The sequence below is a fragment of the Lithobates pipiens genome, unplaced genomic scaffold, assembly GCF_037356315.1.
Source record: "Lithobates pipiens isolate NorthernLeopardFrog02 unplaced genomic scaffold, aLitPip1_a1.2 Scaffold_25, whole genome shotgun sequence".
Taxonomy (NCBI): domain Eukaryota; kingdom Metazoa; phylum Chordata; class Amphibia; order Anura; family Ranidae; genus Lithobates; species Lithobates pipiens.
This window is the reverse complement of record NW_027507787.1, coordinates 169,445,383-169,470,504: the sequence shown is the minus strand read 5'-3', so window position 1 is coordinate 169,470,504 and position 25,122 is coordinate 169,445,383. Positions and strand designations below refer to the sequence as shown.

At 44.3% G+C, this 25,122-nt stretch overlaps 1 protein-coding gene across 1 annotated transcript in view; it reads left to right on the top strand.

Annotated features, from left to right (window-relative positions):
- Nucleotides 1-15,777: 15,777 nt before the first annotated feature.
- Nucleotides 15,778-25,122, top strand: part of LOC143929793 (alpha-2-macroglobulin-like protein 1) — a 198,952-nt gene continuing 189,607 nt past the window's right edge. Inside the window, exons 1-3 of the mRNA XM_077453770.1 lie at nucleotides 15,778-15,821; nucleotides 16,131-16,215; nucleotides 24,221-24,332. Of these exons, the coding sequence (XP_077309896.1) occupies nucleotides 15,778-15,821; nucleotides 16,131-16,215; nucleotides 24,221-24,332 (241 nt within the window). The remainder of the gene's footprint in view (nucleotides 15,822-16,130; nucleotides 16,216-24,220; nucleotides 24,333-25,122) is intronic.

Below are 25,122 nucleotides of genomic sequence, written 5' to 3'. Positions count from 1 at the left end.
TACATGGGTGTTGCCTAATAGGTGCATACAAGGGGGACAAAGCCTTTCCATTGTGTAGATATGGGTAACATAGCCTTTTTATTAAGTAAATACTGGGGCATAGACTTTAGATAGATATTTCAGTCAGAATCTTTTTTAAAAAAAAAAGTCAGATGAAGCCCACACACGATCGGAATATCTGATGAAATCATTCCGTCTGACCTTTTCTACCGAAAAGTTCGGTCATGTGTACGCGGCATTAGAGTTTATCTGGGTGGGCTACATCACTGCCCCCCACATATGATAGTGTTCAGGCCTGGTAATCAGCTGATCAGCTGATGAGGCCTGAACATTGTTACACAAAGGAGGTAATATGCTCCCCCTATCTGGAAACCCAACTCCTCTCTGATGAGGTGGTGATAAAGTGGGCCTGCCAGAAGACACAGTCGGTTTGCCGTGAATCCTCTCCAGTCCCTTTTGTTTTGTAACCAGGTGATTCTGGAAAACACCCACTGGGGATGATGGAACAACCATCTTGTTTCCTTTAGGAAACATATAGACGATAGCCTAATGTAACAAATGGCAAAACTTCCAAAAAGTTTCTCAAAGCCACCCATTGAAATCAAACCTGCCTTAGAGGTTTGAATGGAATTGGTGATGCAGGTAATTGGGGGAAAAAAATTACAGAGCAGAGGTTTACGGCGTACACTCTTAGTGCCCACCTACTTACCCTATAGAACGTTATGTGATTATTCTACCTAGGATTCAGAATTAGTCACTTGCTGAATTACTTTGTTCCTATATCGCCCTTTAAGCGGTTGCTGACTATCAGCCATAACCCAGGTACCATTTTTTGCAGCCGACAGTAGGCTTTCTCATAAAAGCGATCCAAGCAGCTCATGAGACGTCCCCTCTCACTGTTCGCTGGTGTTTCTTGGGCTAAGCCTTCTACCGGTTCACCCAAGAAACGATCTGATGGTGCGACGGGTTCTGCTCCAATAGGTGATCAAAGAGTAGATATTCTATGTCCTTGGAGGTCTGAATGGACGTCATGACGTCACTTCAGATCCAGGCTTGAAGTACATTTTTTTTTTTCAAAGCAAAAGATCCAATTTTTTTTTGCTTTTGCTTTTAAAGGTAAAGAAGAGATTTGATCCCAGATCTCTCCATAAAGAGGGCCTGTGATCAGTGGTGGCTGGTGCTTAATATTTTGGGGGGAGGGCATGGCAACCCACAGGAGATAGATGGGGAAGGCGTCCTAAGACTCTCTGGCCAGTCGGATTTTAAAGACCCGCTTCCTGATTGTCCCGGGAGGAGAATTAGGAAGACAATAGCGAATGCTAATTTTCATGCATATGCATACGCATATGTAAATGGTGCTCGCACCACATGTGAGGTACCGCTGCGAGTGTTAGAGAGAGAACAATAATTCTAGCATTAGACCTCCCCTGTAGCTCTAAAAAGGTAACCTGTAAAGGCGTTTAAAACATCGCCTATGGAGATTTTTAAGTACCGTAGTTTGTCGCCATTTCACAAGCGCGTGCAATTTTAACATGCTAGGTATCTATTTACTCAGTGTAACATCATCTTTCACATTTTACCAAGCAATTGGGATATATATTGTGTTTTTTTTTTTTTTAATTCATTAATTGCATTTGAAAAAATTGCTGTGCAAATACTGTTGACATAAAAAAAATTGCAATGATTGCCATTTCATTTTCTAGGGTCTCTGCTAAAAAAATGGATAATGTTTGCGGGGTCTAAGAAATTTTCTATCAAAATATAATGATTTAAACTTCTAAACAAAAAGTGCCAAAAAAGCCTGTTTGGCAAGTGTTACTGTAAACCCGGAACATTAGATGAAGTTGAAGATCATAGCAATCACACATATTAGACACATTACTGGGATTATTCACAATGGTTTTGCTGAGACAGCCACACAGATTATAAATAAGCCCTAATGTCTGAATAGGCCCTTACTGAGGTTCTCTGAGCATGTTACATTAGATTTATCAGCAACCCAAAAGCTGTCAATGCTCTGCAGGAATTTGGGGAACTCTGCTGGTCAGAGAGTGAAGATTCTAGCCGTTAAAATGCTCACCAGGCTGAACTTCAATAGCTGAATAGCCAGAGCCCATTATGAGTATTGCCTTACCGCTAATAAGTTTGTCTTTCTTTCAGTTCTTCCCCGTTTTGATGTTACGATAGAAGCTCCTTCCAAAATATATATTTCAGATAACAATTTTCCAGTTAAAGTGTGCGCCAGGTGAGTTTGACTGATGGGAGCCTTTGCTGTGGATAGACCTGAATTGTAAAAGATAAGATTATACACACAGCTGAATGACTTAGGAGAGCAGCATCACCTCCTCCTTTTGTTCTAGAGAGATTCTTTTGTTTATTAACTGTCTATACATAGTGACCGAGCAGGACAGTCATCATTCTAATGCTGCATACACACGATCGGACTATCCAGCGGACAAGCCGGACTTTGCAGCGGAGGTCCGCCGGACTTTCCGAATGAGTGGGCTTGCCCATACATACCCACACACGACCGGACTTTGCTGGTGGACTAGGTCCGGCGGACAATCTGCCGGACTATGGCGGGGGTCCACCGGACTTTTGAAATGAACGAACTTGCCCACACAAGGAGTAAAGTCCGTTCATTTTGAACGTGGCTCCAGGTAGACAGAACTAGCGAAGGAAGTCAATGTCGCCGCCTCCATCGGGGAGATTGACACCTCGCTAGCCCCGTCACCTGGTATGGATTTAAAGGGGAACCCCTAAAGTACATACCAGACTCTTATCCAAGCACGCAGCCCGGCTGGTCAGGAAAGGGGGTGGGGACAAGCGAGGCCCCCCCAAGCTGTGCCCTCAACATGGGGGGGTGCTTTGGGGAAGGGGCAGCCCCCCCACCCCAAAGAGCCTCTTCCTGACAACCCTAGCCGTTGGTTGTCGGGGTCTGCGGGCGGGGGACTTATCGGAATCCGGGAGCCCCCTTTAATAAGGGAGCCCCCAGATCCCAGCCCCCCACCCTATGTGAATGAGTATGGGGTACGATAAACCCCTACCCATTAACCTGGGGGAAAAAGTGTAAATAAAAAACACACAACACAGGTTTTTAGTAAAAGAGCTGTAAGAAGAAAGCGGAGGCCCGGCAAGAAGAAGCAAAGAGCGGAACAAGACCCCCGAAGTCGGAAGAAGACTCCTGAAGTCGGAAGAAGACCCCCAGACGACGGCGGCGATGAAGGAGAAAGCCGGGCTCCTCCGCTAGTAAAAGAGCTAGTAAAAGAGCAGAAGATAGCGGAGGAGCCTGGTGAGAAGACCCCCGAAGACGGAAGAAGACCCCCCTGGAGCTGACTAATAAAGTACTTTAACCACTTTCAGACCGGACCAATTTGCTGGTCAAAGACCAGACCACTTTTTGTGATTCGGCACTGCGTCTCTTTAACTAACAATTGCGCGGTCGTGCGACGTGGCTCCCAAACAAAATTGACGTTCTTTTTTTCCCACAAATAGAGCTTTCTTTTGGTGGTATTTGATCACCCCTGCGGTTTTTATTTTTTGCGCTATAAACAAAAATAGAGCGACAATTTTGAAAAAAACGCATTATTTTTTACCTTTTGTTATAATAAATATCCCCCAAAAATATATAAAAAAACATTTTTTTCCCTCAGTTTAGGCCGATACGTATTCTTCTACATATTTTTGGTAAAAAAAATCGCAATAAGCGATTATTGATTGGTTTGCGCAAAAGTTATAGCGTTTACAAAATAGGGATAGTTTTATAGCATTTTTATTAATAATTTTTTATTATTTTTTTTTTTTACTAGTAATGGCGGCGATCAGTTATTTTTATTGTGACTGCGACATTGTGGGGGACCCATCGGACATTTTTGACACATTTTTGGGACCATTGTCATTTATACAGTAATCACTGCTATATAAATGCAGTGATTCCTGTGTAAATGACACTGGCAGTGAAGGGGTTAACCAGTGGATGGCAGTGTAGGGGTTAAGTGTTCCTAGGGGTGTGTTACTAACTGTGGGGGGGTTGGGCTTTCATTCAGTGAACACTGATCTCTGCTCCAATCACATGGAGCAGAGATCAGCGTCACTAGTTGCTAAGCAGAATGGAGAAATGCTGTTTACTCTGCATTTCCTCCATTCGGCCGCTCCGTGAGACGATCGCGGGGATGCCCGCGGCGATCGAGTCCGCGGGTCCCACGACCGGACTCGCGGGGTCCCGACCAGCGCGGGAGCGCGCCGCCGGCGGCGCGCTCCCGATGGCAGGGCGGCATTGAATATTGGACGTACCTGTACGCCAATATGCCTGCCCGTGCCATTCTGTCGACGTACATCGTCGTGCGCTGGTCGGGAAGTGGTTAAAAACCTGTGTTGTGTGTTTTTTATTTACACTTTTTCCCCCAGGTGAATGGGTAGGGGTCCATCGTACCCCATACTCATTCACATAGGGTGAGGGGCCGGGATCTGGGGGCCCCCTTACCCAAAGCACCCCCCATGTTGAGGGCACGCGGCCTGGTACGGCTCGGGGGGGGGCGCTTGCTTGTCCCCACCCCCTTTCCTGACTGGCCGGGCTGCGTGCTCGGATAGGGGTCTGGTGTGGACTTTGGGGGGACCCCCACGCTGTTTTTTCAGCGTAGGGGTTCCCCTTTAAATCCATACGAGGCGACGGGACTGGCGAGGTGTCAGTCTCACCGATGGAGGCGGCGACATTAACTTCCTTCGCTAGTCCCGTCTACCTGGAGCCACGTTAAAAATGAACGGACTTTTCTCCATGTGTGGGCAAGTCCATTAATTTCAAAAGTCCCGCGGACTAGCGCACAGACGGGTGGATGTCGGGCGGACAATTTTGAGTCAAGACTTCTTTCTAAGTCCGCCGGACTTTTGGGAACAAAAAGTCTGCCAGAGCCCACACACGGGCGAATTGTCCGCTGGATAGTCTGATCGTATGTACGTGGCATTAGAGGATGTAGCCATACATCTTTCAGCTCTAGGTGGAAACTGATTGCTTATACAGTCATCATGACTGTTGTGTTGGAAAAAAAAAACATCACCTCCCCAGAATAGTACAGAGACAATATGGTGACGCTGCATTGCTCTGGTGGTGATATTTAAAAAAAAATGTAAAATTGTTTTTTTTTTTTTTACATACTGTCACCAGAGCAATAGCATTGTACTGTGATGGCGGTGATCATGTACAATGGCTGGCTGCTCTGATATCACTGTATGTAAGTGCCGCCAGCCATTGTCTGTGATCACACCAGTGCTGCCAGTGTCCCCATGTTGCCACACCACTCACCAGCGGTTGATTTACTAAAGGCAAATAGACTGTGCACTTTACAAGGTGCAGTTGCAATCTACAAGAGCAGTTGCTCCAGAACTTAGTAAATGAGCAGAAGCTCTGCTGACTTCCATCATTCAATTACTGTATGTGCAAGCAAAAATGCTGTTTTTTTAATTTCCCTTGGACGTGATTGGGTATTCTTTGCAAAGTGAAGCTTTACCTCATGCCCTGGAGTAACTTTGCAAAGTGCACAGTCTGTTTAGCTTTAGTAAATCAAACCAAACATGTCAATATGAGGTTGATTTACTAAAGGCAAACAGACTGTGCACTTTGGAAAGTGCAGTTGCTCCAGAGCTTAGTAAATGAGTTAAAGTTTAAATTTGCAAAAAGTACCCATTCAAGTGCAAGGAAAAAAAAATGCATTTTACTTGATTGATGATTCGATGATGGAAGTCTGCAGAGCTTTTGCTAATTTTCTAAGCTCTGGAACAACTGCTCTTGCAGAGTGCAAAGTGCACCTTTTATTTGCCTTTAGTAAATCAACCCCTGTAAGTCACCATTGGGGCTTGTTCACACGTGCGATTTTCTCTGAATAGCCACCCATGTTCGGTTTCCTCTTCAAAGAGCTGTAGCACCCTTGTTACCAAAGCACAAAGCAGGGCTACAGGTACATTTAGTTATGCTGGGTGGTAGCCAGCCTGGCTAATTTTTAGTGTTTAGTGGTCACATGGCTTCTCTCCTAATCCTGTTTAGCTGTGGTTTCTCCCTTTTGTCAGTAGGTGGGGCTGTTGCCTTTGACATCAGAGTGATGAGCTACAGTGAGTTGAGGTTGAATAAACCATAATAACCATGAATAAACATACTTTTCTCAGCCAATTAGATTTGCTGCTATGAATGCTGGGAGAAGCTTTCAGGTGATCTTCTCCACCCAGGGCTGCGGTCTCGGTGGATGTGTGTTAAACAGCCCCCTGCTGCTAGGCCTGAAGCTTATCCAGGTGTTATGCTGGCTGCTAGGGCTATCTAGGTGTTCAAGGTTCACAGAGAAAAGCCTGATCAATATCCGGAAACAATTCTGAGAGGGATGGCGTTCTAAGGGAAGTGCCAGAGGTTGCTCTTCATGGACTGGGATCCATGAGGTGTCTGGGAGAGCTTCAAGGGGGACTCATCCAAAAGAAGTTAATATGATGCAGAGCGTTAAGTTCAGTTACTATAGGAGCCTAGCCTACAAAGTACAGATGTGGTGGTTCAGCTTAAAGTCTAATTTCCTGTACTGCTGTCTGCCTTATCTCACCTTTTGTCTAAGGAGTCTGCCTGTCTGATTGTTACTATTTATTACTAAGTGTGTTCTATGCCCTATCCCTTCTCTCCCATATTTTTCCTCTTGTGAGAAATAAACTTCTCTTTGTTCAAGCATAAAAGTGTCTGGATTCCAATTTCTATCTTGTTCATCACCCACCATGCCTAGTAACCTGCACCCTGATGAAGTATGTTGGTCCTCCCCGCCTCTGGGGGTGACCATCAGGGTCCCGGAAAGTTGGGGTAGACGCTACAGAGCAGTTGACAGGCATTGAGGAGGTATTGTATCACCTCCTAACCACCTCCTTTAATCCCTTGGTTGCAACACAAACACCCACATTTACTTGAACAGGTCATGATTATCGGGAGTACAGAGTATAATTGCTGCCACTGTTGCAAAGCATTGCAGCTGTGGCATGTGTACCCCCCCCCCCCCCCCCCAGCCACTGCCTCTGCAGCTTAAAGGGGGCAGCGAGGGGCAGTAAAACCTTCGCTCAGCCATGCGGTTTTACCGTTACCCCAACGTCACTCATGAAGCAGCCAGTCGCTGTTTTCTCAGATCACTATGGCACCAGTCACAATGTAAGCCTAGTGTAGCTAGAGTCAGTGTTCCTGATTGCCACCACACCAGACCAGTGCATCAAGCAACAGTTTTCTTATCACCGCCACACCAGTCCCAGTGTCACTAGACCAGTGTTTGCCAACAACGGTGTTCCTTATCACCGCCACATCAGTTGCAGTGTCACCAGACCAGTGTAAGCTAGCACCTGATTCTCACACCAGTCGCAGTCTCACAAGACAGGTTTGAGTCTGCAACAGTGTTCCTAATTGCGGCTACACTAGTCCCACTGTCACTAGACCAGTGCAGCCATCAACAGTCTGATCATTGCCACACCAGTTCAGTTCGGTGTTGTCTCTGCCTTCCGCCTGTACTGACCCTAACCCCTGTTTATTGACCATGTTTCGGCCTGCTGCCTGGACCAATTCTTTGCCTGTTTGCTGACCATATCTCTGCCTGCTGTCTCAAGTGACCCATCTGTAGCTCTGACTGACTATGTTCCTGAGAGACCCCAGTCCCTGCGATCCCCTGTGGACAGGTGCACTTCTGGAACCACAAGAACTCTTTTTTGTTTATCCTTTCTTCATCTAGTACTACTTGGTCAGCTAACATGGCATTCCTGGGGGCAGCCGCATACCTTTAGGCTAGGCTTACTTGGCTTATAGGAATAGGTACTGCTATAGGTGACGCTACACTAAGCTATATTCTCTTGCCGCTCGTATAGAGGTGACCATTACAATACATTGGTTTTGATACAATTTGTTGATTTATGTGATACACAAGATACGATGTCCAATACACAATCAGTCCAGACAGTAAAATTCTCACACAAGTGGCATCAACATAATCCGCAAGAGGAGCAGAATGAATGTGCTTTGGGTTATAATTCTAAGTATGCCCATGCTTTGTGTGAAAACTATAATATAAAATTGACCACTTTCTGTAAGAAAAAAAATCATTTAAATTTCTTTCTGCATTTTCCAAAAATATGTGGTAAAAAAATAAGTCTTCAAAAGACTCACCATGTCTAAAAAAAAAAAAAAAAAAAAATATTGATACCTTGGAGTGTTTACTCTCCAAAATATGATCTTTTTGTGGGTGTTTCTGCTGTCCTGGTGCTCCAAAAGAGTGATAGGTAGTCAGAAAATTGGATGTGTAATTTATGCCCCTAGAAAGCCTGAAGGCGCTCCTTGGATTTTGGGCCTCTCTATGCGGCTAGACTGTGAAAGTCTCAAATGTGGTGTGGCCATACTCGAGAGGAGTAGTAGAATGTGTTTTGGGGTGTAACTCTAAGTTCGCCTATGCTGTGTGTTAGAAATATCTTATTAGTTGACAACTTTTAATTTTCTTTCCTACGTTTTCCATAAACTTGTGTCAAAATTGATTTTTTTTAAAGGACTCATAATGCATTTCACAAAATACCTTGGGGTGTTTGCTTTTTAAAACGTGGTCATCTTGTGGGTGTTTCCACTGTCCTGGTGCTCCGAGGCATCAAGAAATGTGATAGGTAGTCAGGAAAATAGATGTGTAACTTATGCCCCTTGAAAGTCCAAAGGTCCTCCTTGAATTCTGGGCCCCTCTATGCATCTAGGTTTGAAAAAGTTTCACAGATATGGTATCCCCTTGGCAGGTGTAGAAAGTGTTCTGGGGTGTAACTGTCATTGCAGGACACCAGTTCTAGACATAAGTATCCTGCTTTGGAGAGTCTTTTGTCCCTGTGTATTGTGTTCTTCTGCAAAACTTTTTTTTGTGCTCCTGTAGTCATCTATAGTTCTTTGTTTCCGTAACGGTAGCAGACCTCCTGAACTTTTTCTTGATTGTAGTATATATTCTAAAGAGACTGGGAAGGCTTGTACCCCAAATGGACAGCATCCCTTGAGGAAGCTTAGGATGTGGGCGAAACATGTTGGGAACTCCATCTAAAGTGCTGTATCCATAAAAATTGTGTTCTATGTATTTGCCATAATTGTTTTTTAAACAATTTTTTATTTGTGCTTAAAAGAAAATATTTTTATATTACTCTTTGAGATCACTGTACCTTGCGTGCGCATTACAAATTCCACAAATCTCCTTGTATATACTGTATGCCTATACCCTGTGTGAGAAATAACTCAAAATGACAAGTTTGTGCAAAAACTAATGCAGCCACCATATCCAAGGACAGTAAGCTGCAATATATTACATATTTTTTTCTTAATCTTCTTTAGATAAACTTTAAACCTGCAAAGGCAGCCTGCAGGAGTGCAGACAGTGCTGGGCTTCGAAAGCCCTATATTCTTTCCAAATTGAGTGTCATGGAGGTAATCTGAAATAAAAATGTATTCATAAAAATACATGGTAAAGGAATAATGAATTTAAATAATAATATAAACCCTCACTTTATAAATGTGTAAACGTAATTAAACTTAATACACACCCCTTTCACATGCGTTTTTCAGGCGCTTTAGCGTTAAAAAAAATTGCCTGTAAAGCGCTTGAAAGAAGTTGCAACTGCAATCCCAATGTAAAAGCCCGAGTGCTTTCACACTGAGATCCCTTTCACACTGGAGCGTTTTTCAGGTGCTTTAGCTTTAAAAAAAGCGCCTGTAAAACGCCTGAAAGAAGCTGCAACTGCAATCCCAATGTAAAAGCCTGAGTGCTTTCACACTGAGGCGCTGCGCTGGCAGGGCGTCAAAAAAAGTCCTGCAAGTAGCTTCTTTGCAGCGTTTTTGGAGCGATGAATACAACGCTCCTAAAGCTCCCCTTCCCATTGAAATCAATGGGAAGTGCCTGAAAAGCGCCTGAAAAGCGCCTGAAAAGCGCTATTGGCAGCAGCATTTTGTGGGCGCTTTTAACCCTTTATTTGGCCACTAGCAGGGGTTAAAAGCGCCCCAATAACGCTAAAAAAACACTGGTAAAGTGCTGCTAGTTTAAGCGGCGCTTTACGAGCGTTTTTCGGGCTCTGACATTGTGAAAGGGCCCTTAAAGCACTTGGGCTTTCACATTGGGACTGCAGATGAGGCTTCTTTCAAGCGCTTTACATGCGCTTTTTTAACGCTAAAGCGCCTGAAAAACGCCCCAGTGTGAAAGGGGTCTTATTATACGTTCCCTTTAAAGCAGAGAAGTAGTCGGTTATAAAGTAATTTCTACCATCATCAGTGGCAGACAGATAGGAAAGCTTCTGTGCAACAAACTGCTACTTATCTCCTCCGATAATAGATTACCATTGAGATAACATGTAGAAAATAGTTGTTATCTGGCCAGTCAGGTGGCTCTGGTGGAGTCTTAGTTGTTTTTTAATGTGACTTAAATTACAACACAATTGTGATCCAACACACATCACACAATACAAACCACAATCTAACGTTGTATGTTGGCACATCAATCACAAGGCCATTACAATGAATACATCAAATATAATAAATATTAATGATAAAAATGCATATAATAAAAATAAAATGTACATATACAATAAAATAATACCATAAAATATAATACATTTACAGAGTTCGGGGTCACGCCGTGTCCTAACAACACGGCGTGGCCACCACGCTGCACACGAGAGCGGCCGTTCTGGAACGTCGTCCCAAAATGAGAGCCGCACCGCCCCACTGTGATTTGACGGTGGGTGGGTGGCAACTAGTTAACCACTTGCTGACCAGCCACTGTATATATATGGAGGCAGGTCGGCTCGACTGCGCAAACCGGCGGTCTGTGACACTGCGACTGGGACCGACTGCAAGCTGCGGGAGCTAGCCCACGGTTCCCATGGACTTGATGTCCGCGTTGAACCGCGATCGCGGTACACAGAGGCAGAATGGGGATCTTCCTATGTAAATAAGGCAGATCTCAGTTCTGACATGAGACAACATGGAGATCTGTTGTTCCAAGTGATCGGGAACAGTGATATCTGTGATTTTCCAGTAAGCCCATCCCCTACACAGTTAGAACAAACCCCCCTTGATCACCCCTTAGTGTTAACTCCTTCTCTGCCAGTGTCATTTATACATTGCATTTTTTTTTAGCACGGATCAATGTAATAATGTCACTGGTCCCCCAAAAGTGTCACAGTTCCGCTGAAAATCACAAATCGCCGCCATTACCAGTAAAAACATTAAAAAAATTTAAAAGTCCCTAAATCTATCCCATAGTTTTTAGACGCAAAAACTTTTGCGCAAACCAATCAATATACGGTTATTGTGATTTTTCTTTTTTTTTTTTTTTTACCAAGAATATGTAGCAGAATAAATATTGGCCTAAAACTGATGAATATTTCTTTTTTTTTATATTTGTTTTGGATATTTTATAGCAGAAAGCAAAAAATAGTTTTTTTTTTTTAAATTGGCTGTATTTTTTTAAAAATTGCAGAGGTGATCAAATAGCATCAAAAGAAAGCTCTATTTGTGGGGGGAAAAAAAGGACATCAATTTTGTTTGGGAACAACGTTGCACGACCATGCAATTTTCTGTTAAAGCGACGCAGTGCCATATCACAAAAAAATGGCCTGGTCATTAAGGGGGGACATCTTCTGGTCCTTAAGTGGTTAAGGGGGTAAATCCTTCCGATGCTAAAGTGGTTAAATATAGTGCCTGGGGGTCCCAGTCTGCCTGTAAAGTGGTGTATCTGTAGCAGGTTTACCCACTTAAGCACCGGACTATTTTGCAGGCCAAACACCAGAGCACTTTTTGCGATTTGGCACTGCGTCGTTTTAACTGACAATTGCCCGGTCATGCGACGTGGCTCCCAAACAAAATCAATGTCCTCTTTTTCCCACAAATAGAGCTTTCTTTTGGTGGCATTTGATCACCCCTGCAGTTTTTATTTTTTGCACTATAAACAAAAAAAGAGCAACAATTTTGAAAATTATTATTAGTATTCGTTTTTACATTTTGCTATAATAAATATCCCCAAAAATATATAAAAAAAATTTTTTTCCCTCAGTTTAGGCCGATACGTATTCTTCTACATGTTTTTGGTAAAAAAAAAATCGCAATAAGTGATTATTTATTGGTTTGTGCAAAAGTTATAGCCTTTACAAAATAGGGGATAGTTTTATTAAAATGTTTTATTTTTACTAGTAATGGTGGCGATAAGCTATTTTTTATGACTGCAACTTTATGGCAGACACATCGGACATTTTTGACACATTTTTGGGACCATTGTCATTTATACAGCAATCAGTGCTAAACAAATGCACTGATTCCTATGTAAATGACACTGGCAGTGAAGGGGTTAACCACTAGGTGGCAGTGTAGCGGTTAAGTGAGCCTTGGGGAGTGGTTGTAACTGTTGGGGGGCGTGGCTGTGTACGTGACTGATCTCTGCTCCAATCACAGAGATCAGTGACACTGTCACTAGGCAGAATGGGGAGATGCTTGTTTACATTAGCATCTCCCTGTTCTTCCTCCCCGTGAGACGATTGCGGGTATCCCTACGGCGACCGCAATCGGACTCACGGAGGTCCCGACCGGCGTGCACATGCACCTCCAGCGGCACGCACGTGATGGCACGGTGGCAAATTTAAAGGGACGTACCTGTATGCCAATTTGCCTGTCCGTGCCATTCTGCCGACGTATATTGGCGTGCGCTGGTTGGCAAGTGTTTAAAACATGCTGCATCAAAAATTACATTTCTAAAAAAAAAAAAATTGTCAAATCACAATTAAATTTACTCGCAGTTACAATTGCTGGCACCCGGCTATTTAAAAAAAAAAAATAATTATGGCTGGGAAGTGGTTTCATTATCTTGACTGGGCATCATATGACATCCAGCAGAATAAGCCATGATCGTATGCCCGTGGGGACACGCAGCATGGCGATCGGTGGTGTGATGTGTCAGTCTGATCGTATCTCCGATCGAGGTAAAGAGCCTCTGACAGAGGCTCTTTACCACGTAATCAGCTGTGACCAATCACAGCTTATCACAGTGTAAACAGAAAAAGCCATGCATCGCATTTTCCTCTACTCGCACTGACAGACGCGAGTAGAGGAGAGCTGATCGGCTGCTCTCCTGAGAGGGAGGGTCTGCACTGATTAATTATCAATGCAGCCCCCCAGAGGATGGCCTCCAGTGTCAACTATTAGTGCCCATCAGTGCCACCTATCAGTGGTGCATGTAAGTGGAACTTCATCAGTGCCAATCAGTACTGCCTCATCAGTGCCAATCAGTACTGCCTCATCAGTGAAGAAGAAAACATACCTTTTTACAAAGTTTTGTAACAGAAACAAAGAAAAACTATTGTAGGTAAAAAAATACAAATTTTGCTTTGGTACAGTGTTGCACGACCGTTCTGGGCAGGAAGGTGTATAAGTGCCCTGTATTTAAGTGGTTAAAACCATCTATTCTTTCGACCGATCCAAATTCTAATCGAAAAGTTGGAAAATTCGAAAATTAATAAATTAAACAAATTTGAATAAAATTACATTTAACAAAAACAAAACAAAACAAATTCCATAACAAAACGAAATTAGTAACATAACAAACCTATTTAGTTGCGATTGCAGTTTGTAGTGTCGTGGTTGACGATTCCCCTATATATACATATCCATGTATTCATTCACCTAGCTTGTCCCTATTCGCAGGGAACAGGCAACTTCTTGTTCTGGGTCACGCAGCATCTAGTCGGTGCCTCACAATTTCCTCTGTGTTTTATCACAAATGTGGAAGTGCTAATGTGATGAAAACACATCTTTCTTTTGTTGCTCTACCTGCTTGTGTCTGTCTAATTACTGTTTAGCTCTCACCTGCAGAGCACTAGACTAGAAACCCAGGAATTTTAGTATTTAAAGTTTCTTCACAGGAAATGTCAGTTCTCAGACTACAGACAGAAGTCATGCATTAACAAGTGCAGCCCCATGCTGCATTTCTCATGTTTGAACACAAAAAGAAACTTGTGACATCAAAATGTGAAGATTAAAGCTCCGTTCACACATATGCAAATTGGATGTGGGGCAACAAATGGCACCATGAAACTACATGATCCATACCTCCCTAACCTTTAATGATGATCCATTCCTAATTTTTAAAACGGGAACAAGGGACACCTATTAGCAAAATTAGGTAGGCATAGGACACACTCTTTGCCACACTTCCTTAACCACTACAGATCCGCGCTATTGCCAAATGACGGCATCAGCGCGGACCTACATTTCCGGGACGACGTCTATTGACGTCGTCCCGGATACGAGCGGCCTGCGCGCCCCCTGAGGGGCGCGCGCGGCGCGCTCTGTGATCGGCGAGTCCGTGAGACTCGCCTGATCACCGATCCGTGCAAGGGGTCGATCCCGACCCCTTATCACGTGATCAGCTGTCAGCCAATGACAGCTGATCATGTGATAGAACGGAGCCGGTAATCGGCTATGATTCCTCCTCGCGCTGACAGCGCGAGGAGAGAAAAAAAAAGCCGATCACCGGCGGCCGTGATCGGGACATCAGTCCCGATCACGGCCAGCAATACAGCTGACCACCTGCCCCCTGCCAGTGCCCACCTGCCCACCGCCGTGCCATCCTGAATAAAAGTAAGTGCCCCCCATCAGTGCCCCCCATCAGTGCCCATAGTGCCCACAGTGCCACCTACAGTGCCACCCACAATGCCACCCACAGTGCCATCCAGCAGTGCCACCAACAGTGCCACCCACAGTGCCCACAATCTGCCTCAAAGGTGCTGCGACCCAGTGCCGCCCATCAGTGCCCAGCAGTGCCGCCCATCAGTGCCCAGCAGTGCCGCCCATCAGTGCCCAGCAGTGCCACCTATCAGAGCCACCTATCAGTGCCACCTATCAGTGCCCATCAGTCCCATCTATCAGTGGTACCTATCAGTGCCCATCCGTGCCACCCATCCGTGCCACTTATCCGTGCCACCCATCCATGCCATCTTATCTGTGCCCATCTTTGCCCATCAGTGCCGCCTTATCTGTGCCCATCGGTGCCGCCTTATCTGTGCCTATTAGTGCCGCCTTAACTATGCCTATCAGTGCCCACCAGTGCAGCCCATCAGTGCCCACCAATGCAGCCCATCAGTGCCCACCAATGCAGCCCATCAGTGCCCACCAATGCAGCCATCAGTGCCGCCTAATCAGCGCACTTCAATGAAGGAGAAAAATGACCCGTTTGCAAAATTTTATAACAAACTATTAAAACATGATTTAATTTTTTTTATTTTTTTGCATCTTTTTTTGTTTGTTTAGCAAAAAATAAAACTCCGAGCTGTAACTAAATACCACCAAAAGAAAGCTCTATTTGTGGGAAAAAAATGATAAAAATTTCATTTGGGTACAGTGTTGTATGCCCGCGCAATTGTCATTCAAAGTGCATCAGCGCTGAAAGCTGAAAATTGGTCTGGGACTGAGGGGGGTTTAAGTGCCCAGTAAGCAAGTGGTTAAAGGAGAAAGATACAAAAAAATGATTAGTTAAACCCACAAGTCCTTTTTTTTACCACTATTATTCCTTTATATTGGCTTTTGAAATTTACAAATGCAGAAATTTAGAAATTAGATGAAAGGTTTAGCACTGGGAGACACTTTTTGAAAGATATATAGTGCATTTTATATACAACTATATAGATCAGACCAAAATGAGGGACAAATGAGAAGGAAAGAGGGACAGAGGGACTTTGTTCCCAATCAGTGACATTCCCTCGAAATCAGTGACAGTTGGGAGCATGATCCATGGACATCTTATGCAGGTGAAAAGCACAGGGTGCAGGTAGGAAGATGTGTAATGCCTTTTAGTCCACAACGATATCACCTACTATTACAAACATTTCTATACCTGCTTATTCGTGCAATTTTCTTCCAATCATAAAACCATGCAGATACAGGAGCATCACTAAGACCTGCCTTGCATTAATGCAGTGACAACAGCTTAGCTCATTTCTGGTATAGTTGTCACAGGGACAAGTCAGAAAAAATCTCCCCCTCAGTGAAATCATAGACAAAAAAAACATTACTGCATTGGATGAAAGCACTGTATTGTTTGTGTATAATAGACTTTTCTGTCCATTACCTTTTACAGATTTACTTATGGGAAAGGAGTCATTGGAAATATCAAAGTAGAACTTTGTCGTATGGGTTCCATCTGTATCTCGGCGAGTGGAGAGGTAAGCTCGATATTAAAGGGGCTTTCCCTTTTCCTGTAGACATTTTTCATAGCATATTACATATTATTATATATACTATATTGTCAAAAGTATTGGGACCCCTGCCTTTAGACACACATGAACTTTAATGGCATCCTAGTCTTGGTCCGTAGGGTTCAATATTGAGTTGGTCCACCCTTTGCAGCTATAACAGCTTCATCTCTTCTGGGAAAGCTGTCCACAAGGTTTAGGAGTGTGTCTATGGGAATGTTTGACCATTCTTCCAGAAGTGCATTTGTGAAGTCAAAAATGCTGGATGAGAAGGCCTGGCTTGCAATCTCCTCTCCAATTCATCCAAAAGGTGTTCTATCGGGTTGAGGTCAGGATTTTGTGCAGGCCAGTCAGGTACCTCCATCCCAAACTCGCTCATCCATGTCTTTATGGACTTTGCTTTGTGCCTTGCTTTGTGCACTGGTGCGCAGTCATGTTGGAACAGGAAGGGGCCATCCCCAAACTGTTTCAACAAAGTTGGGAGCATGATATTGTCCACAATGTCTTGGTATGGTGATGCCTTAAGAGTTCCCTTTACTGGAACTAAGGGGCCAAGCCCAACCCCTGAAAAACCCCCATTCCCCAAATGATTTGAACCAGTGCACAAAGCAAGGTCCATAAAGACATGGATGAGCACATGAGTCCTGACTAGGGATGAGCCGAACACTAGACATGTGCGTTTCGTTTCTGAAAATTCGTACATTTGGAAGCATCCGAAATATGAATTTCTATGCTTCCGAATTGTATACGAGATAAGAAATTTTGTTGACAAATTTCAGATCCAAATTCCATTACAACTGAAACGTGACTGGTGTTTTGTTGACCAATCAGAGGTATTCTTCTGCTGCTGAGTGAGGGTTGGGAAAATTACCCTTTTTAATATGGAAGTGGGAGACTGGAACTGGTAGTCAATGGGAGATTCAGAATCGGACAAAATAAGAACGTTCATCAATATTGTTTTATTATTGTCATAATAATTACGATTATTCGTTTTGATGAAGTTAAAAACCAAGGAAGTCAGCACAGCACAGGGATGTTGGGAGCCCCTCATAATGAGCACAGCAGGGGTACAGCCCCAGGAGGAAGTCAGCACAGCACAGGGATGGTGGGAGCCCCTCATAATGAGCATAATGAGTCGACGACTGCCATATTGAGAAAGGTATTTTTTGCTTTTTAAATTCATCATAACGAACGATCGTAATTGTTATGAAAAGTTAACGTACCTATCGAAAATTCTAATTAATGGCTAATATGAAGTGGAACGGAACAAAACAAAACTAATTTATTGATGTCGTACATGTCTACTGAACACTCCCCGGTTCGGTTTGCCGCAGAACATGCGAACAGACCAAAAAATCGTGCAAACACGCGAACCCCGTTAAAGTCTATGGGACTCGAACGTGAAAAATCAAAAGTGCTAATTTTAAAAGCTAATATGCAAGTTATTGTTATAAAAAGTGTTTGAGGACCTGGGTCCTGCCCCAGGGGACATGAATCAATGCAAAAAAAGTTTTAAAAATGAACCTTTTGGGGGATTTTTTATAATAATATAATGATGATATAATGATTTTAATAATGCTTAAAGTGAAACAATAAAAGTGAAATATTCCTTTAAATATCGTGCCTGGGGGGGTGTCTATTGTATGCCTGTAAAGTGGCACATTTTTCTCGTGTTTAGAACAGTCCCTGCACAAAATTACATTTCTAAAGGAATAAAAGTAATTTAAAACTGCTTGTGGCTGTAATATAATGCTGAGGACTGAAGAATTGTCTGAAGGCATCGGTCAGCTGGTCACCTTCTCAACCGCTCTTTCTGTGACTGCACGAAGCCTCAGCAACACGTTGTCGAGCACCAGGAAATTGTAACCTCCCAGGCTCTGGAAACGCATTGCACAAACCTTTCTGCAAGGCCTCCAGAAGATGTTTTATCCTCTGCTCCCTTTGCGAAGGCTGGATAAGTTCTGCAACCTTACCCTTGTAACGTGGATCAAGAATGGTTGCCAGCCAGTACTGTTCCCTCTCCTTGATACCACTAATCCTATGGGCCTTTCGTAGGCTTTGCAGGATCAGGGAGGCCATGCAGCGTAGGTTTGCAGAGGTATTCAATCCTGAGTCCTCTGGGTCACTAAAGATCACTTGATCCTCAACCACCTCCTCACAGCTACATACAACTCCATGGGTTTCTGGGGACTGAAAACTATCCTTTGAAGACTGCTGCTGATGCTTAGTGTAATCCTCCACCTCCATGCTGACACAATCCTCCTCCTCCTCTTCTTCTTCCTGTGTGATGGGCGGGCCTGCAGGAATACTAGTATCTGGATAAAGGGGGCCTTGAGAGGTAAAGAAGTCCTCTTCTTCCTCCCGCTGTCTTGCCTCAAGTGCCCTGTCCATTATTCCACGAAGCGTGTGCTCCAACAGGAAGACAAGAGGGACAGTATCACTGATGCATGCACTCTCACTGCTCACCATCCTTGTGGCCTCCTCAAATAGTGACAGGACAGTTCATGCATCCTTGTTCAGTAACCACTTGCGTGGCATAAAAAAACAAGCTCCCTTGACCCTGTCCTGGTGCTATACTCACACAAGTACTCATTGATGGCCCACTGCTGCATATGCAGCTGCTGCAGCATTGCCAATGTTGAGTTCCACCTGGTGGGCATGTCACAAATTAGGCGGTTCTTGGGCAGGTAGCATTCTCTTTGAATGTCAGCCAGCCAAACACTGGCATCATATGACCAGCAGAAATTACCACAGACTTTCCTGGCCTGCCTCAGGAGATCCTGTAAGCCCAGGTACCTGCTCAAGAACCGCTGTACCACCAAATTCAGGACGTGAGCCAAACAGGCAACATGGATCAAGTGTCCCTGCCGGAGGGCGGAGAGGAGGTTGGTGACATTGTCGCATACAATCATTCCTGGCTGAAGCTGGCGTGGTGTCAACCACCTCTGAGCCTGCCTCTGGAGAGCTGACAGAATCTCTTCCCCAGTGTGGCTCCTGTCCCCTAAGCAGACCAACTCAAGCACCGCATGGCATCTTTTCTTTCAAAGTATTTTATTTTTAATGAAATACAAACACTGGAAGATTGAATTGAAATTACAATGCATACACTTGTTCTTACGATACAGCATTAGACATATGCGGAGTGTGTTTATGAGGTGTATAAAGATATAGGCTAGAGTCCCTAACAGGACCCGCTAAGAAAACCTTGTGGGGCTCCTGTTTATGGATGATCCACTGAGGGGAGCAAGAGGACATCCCGGGCACCCCTGTGTGAGATCATGCTGTGCCCAGAAACTATCTCCCAAACTCCTCCCCAGAAGGGCCTGGATAGAGATATCCGGCTCCAAGGCTGCTGGGAATTCAAATTTGGCGCAGAGGCCCATAGTCTATTCTAGATGGGGGGTTATTAAAGAGTCTGCTCAGAGACGCTTGTAACAGAAGAGCCCCCCATGTGAGGAGAAGATGTCAAGTGTATGATGAGGGAGAAGAGGAATAGCAGAAAGCTTGCGAAGAAAGAGAGAGAAAAAGCAAGAGAAAAAGAAAAGAAGGGGGGAAGTGAAGCAGGGCAAAGAGGAAGGCAGCCACACAGCGGGGTGGGAGTGATATTACTAGTTTGTTAGACTTGTATCCCAGCTATAAGAGATATGCCCATATATTTGGCACAGGGTTCCCAGATTGCTTCAAACTCCTTGGTTTTGTCTAAGAGGATGCTTGTGAGTTTTTCTTGGGACATAATCCATGAGATTTTTCTTTTGGTGCCAGGTGTGTTTACCTTTAGTTGTTTCCAGGCCTTAGCTATTGTCAGCTTCGCACCTAGTAAGATGAAGTGTATACGTTTGTGTGTGGCTTTAGACGTCTTGGGAAGAGTAGCGTTCAGAAGAGCAACTTCTGGGATTTTTGGAATTTGGTGATTTGTAACCCTTTGGATCAATGCAAACACCCTAGTCCAGTAAGACCTTATTCTGGGGCATTCCCACCATGTGTGAACCATAGGACCTGTAAGTTGGCACCCTCTGAAGCAAAGAGGGCTGGTTGAAGGGTATATGTAGGCCAACTTAGCCGGTGTGAGGTACCATCTGGTCATCACCTTTAAATTGCATTCAATCAGGGATATATTTTGTATCCCTTTAAATGCTCTAGAAAAGGATGTCTGCCATTGCTTCAATGACCAGTTTATTTGCAAGTCATTCTCCCAAGACATCATATACGGGGTTTTGACGGGCGTTTGGGCCATCGACTGATAGACAATGGAGATTCCACCCCTCTGTTCTGTGGACTGTCCACACCAACTTTCATAAGGTGTGAAACTAGGGGGAACCGGTTTAGATTTCCAGATTTTATGAAGGAAGTGTTTTATTTGCTGGTATCTGAAATGTTCAGAGGGTGGAATTTCTAGCTGTTGCCTGCAGAATTTCAAGGTGATCGGTCCTGTAGCAGTGAAAAAGTGTCCGATCCGGTACAGTCCCTTACACAACCACCATTTAAAAGCTTTAATGTCTAGGCCTTGGGTAAAGTTTGGGTTATTAAAAATAAAGGAAAGGGGTTGGTATTCTGAGAACAAGGAGGGATTTGTTCTCATCTTGTCCCATAGAGAAAGACATTGGGAGAGAATGGGAGAGAGAATTGGGGGTCTTACCCTGGGTGAGATCCCTAAGAGGAAATCAAGTGTGTACAAGGGGGCCGCCTGTCTTTCTATCTGAATCCAGTCTGGCTTTTCGGTTTTGGGTTGCACAGTTGATAGTTGGGAGATTCTGGCAGCCTGGTAATACCAAAGCAGTCTGGGCAGGCACAGACCTCCCCTAGTCCTGAGTCTATATAGGGTATTTTGTGGCAGTCTGTGGCCTGATCCACCCCAAATAAATTTGTTTGCTTTTTGTTGCAAGGATTTCAGATGGTCATTTCTTATTTTAATCGAGAAGGCTCTGAAGAGGTACAGCAGCCTGGGAAGGAGATTCATCTTTATGGCATGTATTCTCCCAAGCCAGGAGAGTTCCCCCTTGGCCCAGTTTTTCATGTCGGACTCAAGCTTCCTGTATGCCGGAATAAAATTAGTAGAATATAATTGTTCAATTTTTGCTGTGAGGGAGATCCCCAAGTATTCTATAGAAGAGTTGCTCCATTTAAACTCAAAGGCGCTTTGTAGTGAAGAGACTAATTCTGGCTTCAGGGATATATTGAGGGCGTGGGATTTGGCATAGTTAACCTTAAGATCGCTGAGAAGTCAGCTAGTAGTTTGCATAGATTGGGGAGGGAAGTGATCGGGGATGTGATAAATATTAACATGTCGTCGGTGAATAGGCCGCATTTATGTGATTGTGGTCCACAGGAAACTCCTTGAATATTGGGATTAGAGCATATTGCAATTGCTAGAGTTTCAATGGCGATGCTGGTAGAGAGTGGGAATGGCCTTCCGTGAAAACAAATGGCGTTTGGGAACCTGCCACTGAGGTACCGCACATTCCACAAATTCAGGAAAGGGGGCAGAGTCTATCAGCTGAAAAGGCAGCAGTTGCAGTGCTAGCAATTTGGCCAAACTAGCATTCAGACGCTGAGCATGTGGATGGCTGGGACTGAATTTCTTTTGCGGGTTAGCAACTGGGGTAGGGAAATTTGTCTGCTAAAATCCAATGTTGGTGTACCACTAGCAGATTGGCCGCAAGTACTGGGGACACCTATTTCTATATCTTCATTCCTCTCAGTGCAGGTATCTCAGCGGACTGGAGGTATAGTGGGGTTGGAGATCCCAGCTGATGAGTAACAAGGAGAGGTCCGCCTTGTTCTTTGATGTGGTTTTTTTAAGTGCTGTTGCCAACGGACTGCATGGGAGGTCATCATATGTCTGGTCAAGCATGTGGTACCCAAGCAGCCGCTGTTTTGGCCATGCTTGATATGCTTCAGACATATGTTGCAAAAAGCAATGGTGCGATCTGCTGCACACGCGTCAAAAAAGGCCCATTCCAAAGAACTTTTCAAAATATGTGGGGAGTCAGCAGCGCCCTGCACCTGCTTAGCTTTGTGGTGTGATGCAATAGGGTGGCTGCCTTTAAGCTGCCCCCTGGAGGGCATCCTGCCTCGTTAGAGATGTGCCTCCTCCTCCTCCTGTTTTCTATCAGGCACCAAAGTAGAGTCAGTGACCTCATCATCCCCTCCCTCCTCGTCACTGGAGCAAACTTTGACAGTATGCTGCAGCTGGGGGAATATGACTGCCAGTTTCTTGACCCTCTTGGGCACCTCCTCTATCTAGGCTCACGTTACTCCCTTCCTCAACCTGGATACCATCACCAGAGCCTTCAAATCACTGCACATCCTCCTGCAGCATGTACCCGACACTGTGATCGAATAGTTCGGGGGACTCCGATGGTGGTGGGGATAGGGAAGGAGTGACTGTTGACATGGAGCCGATGGAATAAGCCACTTTGGCAGCTGCATTGGCAGACAAACTATTCTGAGCCTGGGTGACAGAGGATGAGGAGGATGAGGAGGGCTTTGTTATCCATTCCACCAACTCTTCTGCATGTTGTGGCTCAATAACACGGCCAGCTGCAGAAAAAAAGTACAAGCGTGCCCCACGGCCACGTGCTGAGGATGCACCGTGTCCACGACCAGCACTGTTGACTGTAGACACAGAGCCTGCTTGCCCTCTTTTAGCGGCCTGTGAGCGTCTGCCTCTCCTTGGGGGCCTTCTGGACATGCTGTAAATTTGTTTAGCAAAACCACACTACACTGTATTGTGTACTGTTTACACCACCAGGAAAGTAGTAGCAATTGCACTAGGGGTGCACGGTACTGTGTGCACCAACAAAAGTGTAATAACAGCTATGGGTACACCACCAGGAAAGCAGTAGCAACTGCACTAGGGGTGCACGGTATACCAGACTAAACATTTTTTTTATATTCCTGTCGGAAATCTCGTGAGCTCATAACTTCCTGTGCTGCAGTCTTGTCAGTCACATTTTTTTCCAGCTATTGCTGAGGACTACAGAACCCCACCACTGTGTTGATAGAGAAAATAGAAGCGTGTTTGTAGTCTTGGTGACAATGCTGCTTCTTCATGTATACAGTGCAGTGAGTGAACGTTGTCACCCCAGGACAGGAAGAGCAGTACTGACAGGATCAGCAGGAGAGAATAAAGAGGGAAAAAATAAAATGAAAGCAGCCGCCGTATCTAAAGGCTGGTGGGCTGATATGCTGCAATAGATCACATTTTTTGTTCTTGGGTTTAGCTACACTTTAAAGCCCAATTCTGGGCCCCTCCCTGCAGTGGGTGCCCCCCCCCCATGCTGCAAGGGTTAAATGCTTGTTATTCCTGCCCCAATAAGAAGGCATAATTCCCTCATTGTGGGCTCCAGCAGGCTCCCTCCTGGGTCACTGCAGGTAGTGCGTTCCTGTGTGATTCCTGTGAAACTCATTCGTTTGAATGAACTCGCACTAGATCGCACCAAAAATATTGCAAAAAATGCACTGCAACTGAATCACATGGTGTTGCGGTACCATGTGATCCAGTGCAGGCAATTTGGGTGTGGGGGGGGGGGGGGAGGTTGTTAGGATTGCATTGACACCTGCAGCAAATCACAAACAAATGGGCTGAAACCACCAAAAATATTGCAAAAATGCACTGCAACCAGATCGTGTGGTATTGCGGTATCATGTGATCTGGTGCAGACAAATGCACTGCACTTGGGGGGTTGTTAGCATTGTATTGACACCTGCAGAAGATAGAGGGAATATGCATGGAAGGTGGGTTACCCGCACTTTGTTTCCGTATAAACGAGCCATATAGAAATAAAAAAATGCCCCACTACCTGTCCTACCCACCCCCATCCCTAAACACTTACCTGGCTCCTGTCACCGCTTTAGCATGGTCTCGGCTCCAGCATCGCTCCTGGTCTTACAGGAGACATTGGCCATAGGTTCCCCCTGCTGTCAGTCAAACTCTTTCTGTAAGTTCAGTGTTTATTTTTTTCTATCTATCCAGACAGACATCTCCGGCTGCTTCACCACCACGGTCAACACCAAAGATGCGGTAGACCCTTCTAATGGCGGTTACACTATTGCAATGTATGCAGTCTTTACAGAACAAGACACAGGTAGGAAGATGGCGTCACATGAGGCACAGGATCGGGGGTCTAAGGTCGATTGTTTTCATTTTTCCTGGCTGATTGAGCACAGAAAACCAGGAGAAAGATCTGTTATAATAATTGGAAATGTCAAGATAAAATAATAATATATTAAAAATACATCAAGAATTATATGATTATGATTGTTAATATTAATAATAATAATAATAACATATTAAAAATACATTCTGATTATTATTATCATTATTATTACTTTGTTGTGAATATTAATAATAATAATAATAATAATAATATATAAAAAAATTATGTTATTGTAAAAATAATAATAATAAAAAAATATATCCACTTCTGGATTGCCCACTGTATATATACATCATTAATTTGACATTATATACCATGGTTATGGCAGCAGCTATAAAAATGTACAACAAAGTGTAAAATCTTATCTTAGTGCAAAATTCACCACTCTGTCAGTAGCGTTGTGATAAACGTAATCAACATCAAGTGTACATACAGTTCATGAAAAAATGTATATAAATTAAAGTGGTTTTCCTAAGTCGTTGACCATTTGGTTACTTTACCATTGGAGGCATTTCTTTCTTTTATATAGGACACTTTGAAAAAAATCCAATTGAAATCTATGCGTTGGGCATCGTGCATGTAGATTAGGGGCTGGGCACATGGATTTGGGATGGTGGCGCCCCTGTGCCACTATAAGATGGGCCGCCACTGCTTTGATATATCCACCCCCACGGAGGAACTCCGGGAGATTTGCTCAAGCCGTCAACCGATTCAATGT